Raw genomic sequence first — 13,801 nt, 5'->3', positions numbered from 1 at the left:
TAGTTTTTGATTTGATAAAAAATTTAGGTTTTTGTTCGCTTTCTAACCATTCCTTTGGATAAATAGAAGTGTGGTGGCGACTCGACTTGTATGGTTTACCTTGGATTTAGTCAATATCTCTAATGGTAACGAATACCCCGCTACAACTACTGCTGGCACTACCGTCGATCCTCCGGCGGAAACTGTGGTGCCTAGCTCTGGGAACCGCCAGGTGGTCCCCACGGATCCTGCTAGGCTTGCTGCTGCCTACCCGTGGGGAATGCCTCATCACCTTGCTGCTAGCCTCACCAGTGAGGGAGCTTTCTTCCCTCACTCGGCTCTTGCCACTACTGCTGGAAACTCTGGTTTCCCTTGGGTTCTCCCTGCTCTCCACACTACCCCGGTCATTGCTATTGACCCGGAGGACAACCAGGGTCAGGTCCTTGATGACCTCCCCAACAATGAAGAAGACTATTGAGGCTCGCGCCTCCACTTCCAACTGCCTAGCCAGACTGCTCAAGCTGTGAGCATCGGCCAGATCCCCGTCCCTTTTGGCTACCCAGGGGCAGGATCTATGCCCATGATGATGAACCTTGCATCCCAGTATATGCAGGCAGGGGCACCTCAGGCTCCCAATGCTCAACCTGGGATGCAGTACTTTCAACCTCCCATTGCTCAACCTGGGATGCAGTACTTTCAACCTCCCATTGCTGCTCAGACTGTGCCACCAGGATTCTCTTACCCGCCCATGTGGTTCAACCCGAACATACCTGCGCCAATCGCTCATGAAGCCTCTCGATCGGCCAGTCAGGTCGCTCCTCCTGTTGTTGATCCGACCAAACTGGCGGATTACCAACTCTTGGACGACAGAATAAGGGCCATTGGGGGCTTCTCTTCTTTTGGGATAGACGCTCGAGACCTCTGCTTGGTCCCGAACGTGGTATTGCCTCAGAAATTCAAAGTGCCTGATCTCCCTAAGTATAAAGGTCTTAGTTGTCCCCGCATTCATCTCACTATGTACTGCAGGAAGATGGCTTCGCATATTGATAACGATAACCTCCTGATTCATTGCTTCCAAGATAGCCTGACTGGGGCTTCCTTGGATTGGTATATAAGTTTGGAGCGCTCGAAGATCCGATCATGGAGAGACCTCTCCGAGGCATTTTTGAAACAATACAAATACAACCTTGACATGGCTCCGACAAGGCTTCAACTACAGAACCAGTCGCAAAGGTCTAATGAAACCTTCAAGGAGTATGCTCAACGGTGGCATGAAATGGCGTCTGGGGTTCGACCAACACTGTTTGATAATGAGTTGGTTGACATCTTTATGGTCACGCTGCATGGGCTGTATTTTGAGAAAATGATTGGCAGTTCATCAACAAATTCTCCGATATGGTCACAATTGGGGAACGTGTTGAGAGTGGGCTGAAACCGGGGAAGATAACAGACACGAACGCGCCGCAGTCAGCCAACAAGAGACCGCATGGGGGCTTCGCGAAGAAGAAGGAGGGGGAAGCAAACGCTGTGATGGCGAAGGCTCGCCCCCGATATCGAGTTACGATGGCCCCTATGTCGTACTATCCTTATCCGTATGTTGTTGCAGCTCAATACCAACAACCGCCTTTCCAGTATCAACCACAAAGAAGCAATCAACAACCAACTCCTGCTCAGAAAGATCAGAATCGACAATACAACCGTGACAATAGAGGGCAAAATCAGGGGTCGAATAACAGGGGAAACTATGGCAAGCGCACTCATTATGACAAGATCTCAGTACCTTATACTGACCTGGTACCTTATTTGATCCATGTGGGGGCCATTGTGCCAAAAGAAATCCCTCAGGTTGTGCCGCCTTACCATTATAAACATAACCCCAACGCCTCATGTGCCTACCACGCTGGTCACGTGGGACATTCCACCGAAGATTGCTGGCCATTAAAAAATAAAATACAAGACTTGATTGATAGGAAAATCTTGACCTTCTCGGAGTAAAATCCAAACGTGAAGACAAATCCCCTACCTAATCATGATGGTCCTTCAGTCAGTGTCATCATTGAGGAAGAACCTGCAGAACCTGTGAAGTGGGTCGATGAGGTGAAAACTCCGTTCTCTGTTGTGTTGAGAAAACTTGAAGAATTTGGGTTTCTAGAAGGAGTACATAGTGATTGCTCAGTATGTGAGTCTAATCCAGATGGTTATGAGCAATTGAGAGAGTGCGTGCAAGAACTAATGAATCAAGGGATAATACAGTTCTCTAAGTCTAAAGCAGCAAAAGAGGTAGCAATGATTGAACCGATAACTATTGTATACAAGAAGAAGAAGGTTGAAGCTCCTCCCAAGAGGATTCAGCCGATCCATTTCCGTGTTCCAACTCCGTTTCTGTATCAGAATACTAAGGCAATGCCTTGGAATTATGAGACCACTGCGTACTGGGGAAGGAAAGAAATTTGCATTCCTGATACAGAGATCGTCAACATCGCAGGAGCGGGAGGCATGAATCTAAGTGGCCGTGTATTCGCTCCTAAATACACTCCTAGGGTGTCTCCAGCACCCACAGTTGTCTAACCTAAAGAGAAGGCAATTCCCACACCGACTCCGTAGGCAGGGGCAACTGTACCCGCCACTCCGACCGTGACGACTGCTCCGGTAGTGACGAGAGTTATTAACAATGATAAAGCTGCAGAGGCCGAAGTCTCCAAAGGGAAAGGGCCGATGGTTGAAAAAGAATAGTCTGAGGATCACAAAAAGAGTATCACCTTTGAGGAAAGTCGAGAATTCCTCAAATTGATCAGAAAGAGTGACTTCAAGATTGTTAAACAGTTAAATCAGACGCCTTCCAAAATATGAATTTTTTCTTTGCTATTGAGTTCGGAAAAAACGTAATGCATTTTGTTTTCTCCGTCCCTCGTCCCTGCCCGAGACGAGAGGATAGCTTGTAAGGCCCCCCATGTTTAAAAGTATTATGTGAATAAATAAAAGTACTTTTTTTGCATGCAAAACTTGTGTTCCTTTTCTTTCAGTTATTTTTCGTTTTCACTAAAAACAACGAGATGGCAAAAGATTTCTTTTTCTTTTTTCCACTTTTTCTCAAAAAAAAAAGCATACTAAAATAAGCTCATCATATGCAGAGCAAATAAAATCACTGATTACAACATGGCTAAAATCAACTGTGAATCTGGACTTCCAATCAACCAAGCTGAAGATGATAGTGAGGAAGATTGTGAATTACCAGCTGAACTAGTGCGGCTCCTTGAGCACGAAGAGAAAGAGATTCATCCATAAAAAGAACCAGTGGATGTCATTAATTTAGATTCTGAAACTGATAAAAAAGAGGTGAAGGTGGGGGCATCTCTCGCCAAGCATGTATACTCCGAGTTTGTAGATCTGTTGCGTGAATATGTGGATGTCTTCGCCTGGTCGTATCAAGATATGCCAGGGTTAGACACCAACATTGTTGAACATCATCTACCGCTCAAGCCTGAATGTCCTCCAGTTAAGCAGAAGCTCAGAAGGACCATACCCGATATGGCACTCAAGATCAAAGAAGAGGTTAAAAAGCAGCTAGATGCTGGCTTCTTAGCCATTTCTAAGTATCTGCACTGGGTTGCTAATATCGTTCCAGTTCCTAAGAATGATGGTAAAGTCATAATGTGTGTAGACTATCGAGACCTCAATAGAGCCAGTCCAAAGGATGACTTCCCTTTGCCTTATATTGATCTTTTGGTCGACAACACAACTCAATTCTCCGTCTTTTCTTTCATGGATGGGTTCTCCAGGTACAATCAGATAAAGATGTCACCAGATGATATGGATAAGACAAACTTTATCACACCTTGGGGAACTTACTGCTACAAAGGCATGCCATTCGGTTTGAAGAATGCAGGGGCAACATATCAACGCGCCATGTTAACACTCTTTTACGACATGATTCATGAAGAGATTGAGGTTTACATGGACGACATGATTGCCAAATCCAGAACTGAGGAAGATCACTTGGTTAATCTGAGAAAATTATTTGTCAGACTCCGAAAGTTTAAACTACGTCTGAATCCATCCAAATGTACTTTTGGAGTCCGATCAGGTAAACTTTTGGGTTTCATAGCCAGTAAGAAGGGTATTGAGGTTGATCCCGACAAAGTTCAAGCCATCCAAGATATGCCAGCTCCCCGAATAGAAAAAGAAGTCCGAGGCTTCCTTGGGCGACTTAATTACATCTCCAGATTCATATCTCACTTGACAGCTACATGCGAACCGATTTTCAAGTTGTTGAGAAAGAATCAATCGATTATGTGGAACAACGATTGCCAAGGGGCATTCGATAAAATAAAAAAGTACTTGCAAGAACCATCAATCCTGGTACCACCGGTTCCTAGTAGACCACTCATTATGTATCTGACAGTGTTGGATGAATCCATGGGGTGTGTTTTGGGTCAACATGACGACACATGCAAAAAAGAACATGCTATCTACTATCTCAGCAATAAATTCACTGAATGTGAGACCCGATACTCACTTTTGGAGAAGACTTGTTGTGCCTTGACTTGGGCTACTCGACGCCTGAGACAATATATGGTTTGCCACACTACTTTATTGATATCCAAGATGGATCCGATAAAGTACATATTTGAAAAGCCTGCTGTTACTGGTAGAATTGCCTGGTGGCAAATGCTGCTAACCGAGTATGATATACAGTACGTGACCCAGAAAGCAATAAAAGGGAGTATTTTGTATGACTATCTAGCTCACCTGCCCGTTGAATGCTACCAATCATTAAAGTTTGACTTTCCAGATGAAGACATCATGTTTATCAGAGATTTTACTATGCCAGGCTTCGAGGTAAGCCCTGAGGAAGGCCCCGAACCAGGATCGCGATGGACGCTCGTGTTCGACGGTGCTTCCAATGCCCGAGGTCATGGTATAGGTGTTGTTATCACTTCTCCAACTGGTTACCACATCCCCTTCGCCGCTAGATTATGTTTTGACTGCACCAACAATATGGTAGAATATGAAGCATGTATCTATGGTTTAGAGGCGGCGATCAACTTGAGAATCAAAATCCTCGAGGTATTCGGTGATTCAGCTCTGGTAATCAGTCAAGTGAAAGGCGACTGGGAGACTCGAGATAGCAAGTTGATACCCTACAAAGAGCATATCAGAAAACTGATCCCCTATTTTGATGAGATTTCCTTTCATCATATTTCTAGGGAAGAAAATCAGTTAAAAGACGCTCTAGCTACGCTGGCATCTATGTTTAAAGTCAAATGGAAGAATGAGGCACCATCCATCTAGATTGACCACTTAGATAAACCAACACATTGTCTAGAAATTGAGGTCGATCCTGACGATAAGCCTTGGTTTTATGACATAAAGACGTTTCTAGAGAAACGATAGTATCCCGAGGGTATATCCATTACCGATAAGAAGACTCTCTTCTAAGTTCTTCCTAAACGGTGATGTGTTGTATAAGAGGAATTATGATTTTGTACTACTCAGATGCGTGGATAGACACGAAGCTAGTACAATCATAAGGTCCATACACGAAGGCTGCGAGGATGTACATGCAAAGGGTCCTTCTATGGCCAAGAAGATTCTCCGAACTGGTTATTATTAGACGACAATGGAGGTTGACTGCTACAACTTTGTAAAAAGATGCCATAAGTGCCAGATATATGGTGATAAGATCTTTGTACCACCAACTTCGTTGAATGTTCTAACTTCTCCATGGCCCTTTTCTATGTGGGGCATCGATATGATTGGGATGATCGAACCCAAAGCTTTCAATGGACATCGATTCATCCTAGTCGCTATTGATTACTTCACAAAATGGGTCGAGGCTGCTTCATATGCTAACATCACTCGATAAGTGGTTACCCGGTTTATCAAGAAAGAGATAATCTGCCGCTATGGGGTACCTAGCAAGATCATCACTGATAACGCCAGTAATCTCAACAACACTATGATGAAGGAGTTGTGTGAAGAATTTAAGATCGAGCACCACAACTCTTCACCATACCGGCCCAAGATGAATGGCGTCATAGAAGCAGCTAACAAGAATATCAAGAGGATCGTCCAGAAGATGGTCAAGACATACAAGGACTGGCATGAGATGTTACCCTTCGCCTTGCATGGCTACAGAACTTCAATCCACACATCCACTAGGGCAACTCCGTACTCTCTGGTGTATGGAATGGAGGTTGTCCTACCGATCGAAGTCGGGATTCCTTCACTCAGGTTCATCATGGAAGCAGATCTTGACGAAGCTGAATCAGTTCAATCTCGGTATGACCAACTGAATCTAATTGAAGAGAAGCGTTTGACTACCGTCTGTCATGGTCAGTTGTACCAAAGACGTCTCAAACAAGCTTTTGATAAGAAGGTTCTTCCCCGGTCGTAGCACGCTGGAGACCTCGTGCTCAAAAGATATTCTGCCATTCACTCAGACCAGCGAGGCAAATGGACTCCTAACTATGAGGGATCGTTCATAGTCAAAAAGGCCTTCTCAAGTGGGTCTCTAATCCTCACAACAATGGATGGGGAAGATTTGCCCTCTCCAGTGAATGCAGACATAGTCAAAAAATATTATGCCGAAAAAGAAATGATGAAAAGCCCGCTAGATTGATCTCTACAAGGTGAATCTAGGCAAAAATGGCTATCCCGATGGACCAAAAAATGATTTGCCCATGCAAAAGTTAGGGAATACATTTGAAGCTCGCTAAGTCAAAAACCCGAAAGGGCGGCTTAGGCAAAAAGGAGCATCCCGGTGGACAAAAGAATTGAAAGATCCAGGCAAAAGTTAGGGATAAAGGCATTGACTATGATTCTTGAGTATACATGATACAAGCTAGATATCAGAGGGTCAAAGACCGATCCAGTCACCGTCAGCCGAAGCAAGGACTTGGGGTTCAGATTATATGGTAGATTAAGGCCAATGTTGTAATCAATGGCGAAAATCATTCAAAATATTTCCCATTGCCATTTCAATTATTTTTCAATTTTTGCAACGTCCTCATTAAGGGCGTTTGCATCCCTTGTACTCAACATATGTACAGATTCCATATCAATAAAATTCAGTTTATTCTATCCAATGTGTTGTTCTATGTTTTGTATGCAAATAACTGACTTGTCTTAATCATATAATGCTTTAAAATTCTGGGGAATAATAAAAAGCTACATTAAAAGAGAAACAATCCGCATTACCGTTGAAATCCGATAAAATGGATAGGTGATTGGTGACTCGACAGCAGTGTTGCTTGGATGCCTGTGACATTCAATTGACTGGGGCACCCTGGGGACTCCAGCCTTTCAGTGTTCCTTAACAAGCAGGGGATTTCGTGATGGCAGTGTTGGCACCAATTGAAACTCCTCGGCTATAATGTTCTAATTCTTGATGACAAGTCGAAATCCCGACCACAATAAAGACTAACCCCTACAAAAGCATGCATCATAAAAAATAAGCATACCCCATGCATTGCATAAAATATATCCTCTACACTGGTAATAAAGCCGATCATTTGGTACGGCAAATTTTGGGCACATAAGTATTTAATCCTCTTTTAACTTAAATACCCGAAAAGTTGCCGCAATTCTTGTATTCAGGTCCAAGAAGATTAAATAGGGGCAGCTGTTGTACCCCTAAATTTGCCATCCCCTTTCTCACCTATGTATCTAATCACTTGATCAAGAGATGACTTGCATACATCTATAACTCATCCACATGCATAATTCCCCCATGAATTCAAAAGAAACTTGGGCCCAGGAAGCCAGGGTTCACACAGGTATCGAGATCCAAAGGCATGGGTTGGTCACATCATTAACATAGCATGTGAAACCCTAATGATGGTGGTGAATGTTTGACTTCAACAAAAGTTGTGACTAGACAAATTGGGGCATTCAAAACCCTAATTTCTCAAAGCAAGATCTCTTGGAGCTCCCCTAGGCCTCATCTTGGCCTTCAAAGCCCTAATCAGGAGATAGTAATCAAAGGAACTTGGTGACTTGATTGTGTATTCATTGTCAAGTTGCTTGACCTAGCTTGGAGTCTTGGTCTTAGTTCAAAGTCTTTGGTGTTATTCATTGGGTTGTGGACACATCTTGGGTCATCAGAACAATCAAACCCCTGAGTTTCAAGCCACTTGTTGGTCATGCCATTGGTTCATGGATGTTATATCAAAACCCTAACCTTATGGTCTCATTTCATGGTCTTGTTCATATGTATTATCAGTCAAGTTATTTTCTTTTCAAAAGTCAAACATTCAAGCCAATTGTGAAACCAATCTCCAATCATTTTTCAAAACCATTCCAATCCATTTCATCCATTTTAAACCATTACATGTGATTCCATACAAGAAAATACAAAATTTGGCATTTTTGACCAACTGTTGACTTTGGTCAACAATTGACTTTTTGGTCAACTTTGACCAAAGTCAACCCAAATCCATTAAACCCTAAATTCACCCATAATTGTCCATTGAATATCCATTTACAAAGAAATCACAAAGAAAATACATTTTGACCATTTGTTGATTTTTGTCAACAGTTGACTTTTCGGTCAACTTTGAGCAAAGTCAACTTTCACTTGCTTTTGCCCATCCAACTTGGCCTGGCCTTTTTCTTCAATACATCACCCAATCTTCATTTTTTGTTGTTTTTTTTCTTGGTTTCTTCCATTGCAAGCAAGTCCCATTGTGCAAACCATGTTGTCTTGACCATGAACCATTAACCATTTGCCTTTAGCTTGCCCTAACCATTGACCAAGGAGTCCCCTAATAGTTTAACCATTGTGCAACAAATCCATGGATGCAGATAGTCTAGCCAATACTGCTGCCACAGCCATGTCACATCCTGCTCTGCAACAGCATCACATCATCATCCTACAGGCCTGCTACAACACACCTGTTGTCACAAACTCATCAGGAAATGGCCATGGATTAGCATATCATATCAGTCTGCAAATAAGCCTAAGTTAACATGTACACCATGCCATGATTTAATCCTTTTGCATCACACGAGCAACCATGCATTCACGAGGCTAGGCTTATCAAAATATGAAGCAAAACCAGAATGGAAGCTAGCAATACACATGCTGAAAAACTGTCAACTCAAGATGGTACAAACATGTAAAACAGGAGGCAAAACCAAGGTGAAGCTATCAACACCAAGTCACATTGCCCAATACCTAACTTGCAGTTCCAATGACTCTGAAATGCTGACACGTACCTGCAGAGTCATGCCAAAACATGTTATGAAACCAAAGCTTACCATAGCAAGCCCATTCGTGCAGCAAAGCCAATCCATGAGCAGTACATTGCAACCAGACTGCTGCAGTTCCAACAATGGCAACAAAACTAGTAGAACCTGCAATAAACAACCAAGTTAGTAGCATACACAATTTACAAACTGACTTCAATACAAAACCAATAGCATGGAAGTTGATTAATATTCCAATTCATTAACCTTGATTTCCAACCTTGACAATGTTAGCAGTAGTTTTCTCACCATTAGAGCCAAGCTAATAATGCACAACTGCATGCCAAATTCATGATGCGTGCCCTTCTATCATATGACCATGACAGTAGCATGCCACTAACTTATCATCATGCCAGAATCCCTCTAACTAAATTCCAAAAATTTGCATCCAGACCAAGACCCAATGCATATACATTCCATTGGTCAATAACATTCATCAAGCATTCAAAAACAAACTCTGCAGCATCTCAAAGCCATTTTCATAACAAGCTAGGGTTAAAACAAGGGCATAATTATTACCCTAAGGCAAGCCACAAGTCTGCTACTTAAAACCAAAGGAAGTGGTTCCTGTGGCATATAACCAGGAGGCAACAAAACTGAAACTAAACCACACCCTGTCAAAGAATTATGACTAAGAAAAATTAAAGTTGAACCTACCATTCACCATCAACAGCTAAAGGAACATGAGGCACCTCAATTCGCATTACCTGTTCCAAGCATTCATCAACTATCAGCTAAGTTGTCTAGCCGATTTGGAGTAAGAATTGCAACCAGATAATGAAACCACAAACACCTTATCCTGATTCACAAGAACATTTTGCAAGCAACTAGCAGTTGAACCAGTCATCAAGTCAGAATTGTTGCAAGCCTTGAGATTATGAACTGCTTGATCACAAGTGAACCAAAACCAAGGCAATGCCACAAATTGCTACACCCTGTTGCAAGACAGAACCATACTTGCAGAGTGCACAACAGTTTGTAAGCCCGCTCAGACCTATTCAAAGTGTGACCCAACTCGAGCCACAGTTCACGGTAGGAAGCATCCAGACAAACATTGCAGCCAACGCCCTACCAAAATCTTGCCAAAATCTGCAACCACAGGAACCAACATCTTGCATCATCATCATGTATAACAAGTTGGAAGAACAAGTAAATTGGTTAAGATTGTAGCATAACACACATCAAACTAGGATTGCTATGATAGTGTAGCAGGGTCATGAGCAGAACTTGCAACATATTTGAAACATGAGCCATTGCCAAAACAACATCAAGCAAACCACAATATATGTGCACCTGTAATAGATGCAAAAGTCAGTTCATAATCAGCTCATGAAAAAGCAATATAGCATGGGACGAGTTCTTGGTCAAGCAGCAAACACAACTCCATAGAAATTCAATCAATGACAGTCATAATACACCTCACATGCAAGCATGGCAACATGAAAGATTCAGTAGGTCCAGCAAGCAATAAACATTAGCCCTGAGCTAACAAGTAACTTGTAGCTTTAACCTTCATCAAGTCAATACAGATTGTTTCTCATTATCAAGCACACCATTAATCACATTAACCTGCATAACATACACCTAACCTACCCTCAAACTATTAACCAACCACCTAAATGTCTAATTGTTTTCTCCTAACTCCATCCAACGGTCTAGGTGAAGTCTAACATATCAACTAACTCAGGCTTAACTTACAAACTAATCCAGTTCATTAACCTTGAACTAACTCGCAACTAACAGAGTTTCAACAAAAATCCTAATATGACACTGCATAAACCAACTCATTAATCACCAAAGGCAAAACCTGTTCAGTAGGTCACCATTCATGAGTACGTTCAATGCCACTTAAACTAACCTACAATAGCTAGTCTAATTCATTCACTCATTAATCAATCTCAACCAACTGAGTTAATTCTAACTAACTGAGTTTCACCATGAACTCAGTGAGTTGAATGCAACTAACTCCTAGCCTAAATAACTGTTTCCAATCCTAACTCCAATCCAAAAACAACTCCAAACCTAGACTCTATATAAACATTTCATCACATCATTTTCCATCACTTTGAACCCTGTGAATTCTGAGCAATTTCTCTGCAACCTCTCTCACCCTCACAAAAGCTCTTACTCTCTCTCACAAGAAAAGCCATTGAAGCTTCACATTGAAGCTTCAATTCAGCTTGAGCTAAGCCACCTCACTACCACTCTGTTATCAAGAAGAAGAAGAAGAAGAAGAAGACGAGAAGAAGAAGAAAAAGGAAGAATCAAGGTCCGAACACTTACCGACGAATTCTCCGATCATCTTCTCCGGTATGTCATTTACATTTTGTCGTCGTTTCTTGTTATGAGCGTACCAGAGCGTATCCTTTAGGTTGAAGAATGAAACCCCTATGGTTGTGAGGTTTAGGTTACACCGTTTGCTGTTTAATTTGGCTTATAGACCTTAGGGTTCTTCTCCTCAAAGGTGTGGTTTGGCCGGTGTGAGGAGCGTTCCTTCAATCCATGGCCGTTTTCGTGTTCAGCTTGACTGAGTGTTTCAGTTAGGTTAGGATTAGAGGTGTAAGTTGACATCAGCGCCGACGACGGCCACTGGTGCGGTGGCCCAAAGTGAAACAACTGTGAGATGGTTTGATGAGATAGCGCGCGCATGGAGTTCAGTTTGAACTTTGTTGACTTGGACAAGTCAACAGAGGTATGTGCTTCAGGCTTAATCATTTAGGCCCGTACCATTTGCTCACTATACACCCATGATTACTGATACATCTCCCCACTGGCTGTTGGAAGAAACTAATTAGGCTTAACCAAGCCCATTTTCCTTATTGCTGACTCACCTTGTGAATTCCACACGCACCCCCATCTGAAATGGATGTTGGGACGCTTTGGGCTCAGAGGCCCGTTTCTCCTTTTTACCACATGCACCCCCGTTTGGAGTTTGTTGTTTGACCAAGAAAAAACTTAGTGGGCTCAATTAACAACCCAGTAGCCTGAATTTCTTTCCAACCCCCACTTAGCCATTGCACCCCGTGGTCATTTCTTTTGTTTTCTTTATTTTTTCTTTATTGTTTTTTTTGCAAGTTGATTAATTAGAATAATATTAGCTTAATTGGGTTAATTGACAATTAGGAATAAAATCTTGATTTTTAGGATTTTAGTTTTAATTAGGGTTTTATTAGAATTAGGACTTTTTTTATTAGAATTTTATTAGAATTTTTCCTTAGGATTTTAATTAGGAATTTCAATTAGACTTTGATAAATTTTAGAATTACACCATTCTCAATATTAGGATTAGAATTCAACTTTAGGTTAGGATTCAACTTTAGGTTAGAATTCCTTTTAGGTAATGAATAGAATTAGACATATTTCACTATTGACCATTTTGTCCTTATGGGCTTATTTTTGGTATTTTGGGTTGAAAATTGCATGTTCCCCTTAAGATTAGAATTCAGTAATTGTAGGGCTTAACATAGAATTTTAATCATGATTTTAATCAATATTTTGACATGCTCCCTTAGGATTTCTAATCTAACTTAGAATATTCAATCAATTTCTAATGCATGCTCCCTTAGGTTAGTTTCTAACAATTACTAACTTCAATTAGATCCAAAAATTAGTTCCCTTCAAAACTAAAATCAAACCCCCGATTAAATTGATCAAAAGCAATTTTGATTAATTAAATCCTTTGAACTTATATAATTCCACAGTCTAATTGAGTGACCACCTTGGTCACTTAGTAGGACTTTTCTTTCACGTTGTGGAGCTCAAGGCCTTAAGACAAGATCTTCAATCATGGCATCCTCAGTCATACCAAGCAGCGGATTTTTCAAGCACATCAAAGGCGATGTCTTCAACTTTCAAGCACATCAAAGGTGGCATCTTCAACTTTCAAGCATTTCAAATATGGCGTCTTCAGCACTTGTTAAATCAAAGTTAAAAGAGTGTGACACGAGCCTTAAGCAATACAGAAGGAGTGGGACTGGAGTATTCCTACCCCCATTCTGAGTATCTTTGGGTATGGGACGTATGACCCAGTGCTCATCGTATTCACCTCTATTTGTAGACTTTATCACAATTCTAATCATACGATTGACAAGTCTATCTACAAAAGCAAAATACAACAAAAGCAAGGACTACAATCAACAACTTATCGATCATGAATCAAGTTGTACGATACGAGCCTTAAGTAATGGAGAAGGAGTAGGACTGGAGTATTCCTACCCCCATTCTGAGTATCTTTGGGTATGGGACGTATGACCCAACGCTCATCGTATTCACCTCCGTTCATAGACTTTAGTACAATTTGAATCGAATGATTGATAAAGTATCCATCTTCCATGTAAGAAACAACTACAAAGACTCTTCTCTATCCACTTGAAAGTTAATGTGATTCTCATCATCTAGTAACTATCAAGTCTGTCCATTCTTCATTCTATTCAATTCTCAATCATTCCATTCTAATCATTTCAATCTCAATCATCCATTCCCTCTTGCCTCCTATCAATTTCTTTTCAGCCCTAGTAGGCTGAACTACGAAAGCTCTGATTTCCTCATTTGTACAATGAGGATACGTAGGCCG

The 13,801-nt window shown here is 41.5% G+C and overlaps 1 protein-coding gene and 1 long non-coding RNA gene across 5 annotated transcripts; one reads left to right on the top strand and one right to left on the bottom strand.

Moving 5' to 3' along the window:
• Positions 1-259: 259 nt before the first annotated feature.
• LOC127098462 (uncharacterized) lies at positions 260-2,547 on the top strand. The gene is made up of 4 exons (XM_051037073.1): positions 260-418; positions 593-1,267; positions 1,354-1,773; positions 1,990-2,547. Exons 1-4 carry the CDS (start codon positions 260-262, stop codon positions 2,545-2,547), a joined length of 1,812 nt encoding a protein of 603 aa, XP_050893030.1.
• A 5,721-nt stretch (positions 2,548-8,268) lies between these two features.
• Positions 8,269-11,933, bottom strand: LOC127126518 (uncharacterized). 4 transcript variants are annotated; one of them, XR_007805018.1, is made up of 5 exons: positions 11,512-11,933; positions 10,409-10,521; positions 9,436-10,317; positions 9,241-9,336; positions 8,269-8,874 (listed from the first exon to the last, which is right to left on the bottom strand). It is a non-coding gene; the product is annotated as an uncharacterized LOC127126518 (long non-coding RNA). The 4 variants fall into 4 exon arrangements; XR_007805017.1 differs by having other exon boundaries at positions 8,269-9,336; positions 9,436-9,935; positions 10,022-10,317; positions 11,512-11,932; XR_007805016.1 differs by having other exon boundaries at positions 8,269-9,336.
• Positions 11,934-13,801: the final 1,868 nt, after the last annotated feature.

Source organism: Lathyrus oleraceus, chromosome 1 (assembly GCF_024323335.1).
Source record: "Lathyrus oleraceus cultivar Zhongwan6 chromosome 1, CAAS_Psat_ZW6_1.0, whole genome shotgun sequence".
Lineage (NCBI taxonomy): Eukaryota > Viridiplantae > Streptophyta > Magnoliopsida > Fabales > Fabaceae > Lathyrus > Lathyrus oleraceus.
The sequence above is the reverse complement of the archived record's forward strand: the minus strand, read 5'-3'. Positions and strand labels throughout refer to the sequence as shown.

Bases quoted from the DNA above. Each gene is read 5' to 3' on its own strand.
- LOC127098462 (XM_051037073.1), top strand. From the start codon at position 260: ATGCCTCATCACCTTGCTGCTAGCCTCACCAGTGAGGGAGCTTTCTTC. The intron at 1,268-1,353 runs GTTCGACCAACA...AATGATTGGCAG, and splicing joins GGCATGAAATGGCGTCTGGG to TTCATCAACAAATTCTCCGA. The intron at 1,774-1,989 runs GTACCTTATTTG...CCAAACGTGAAG, and splicing joins CAGTACCTTATACTGACCTG to ACAAATCCCCTACCTAATCA.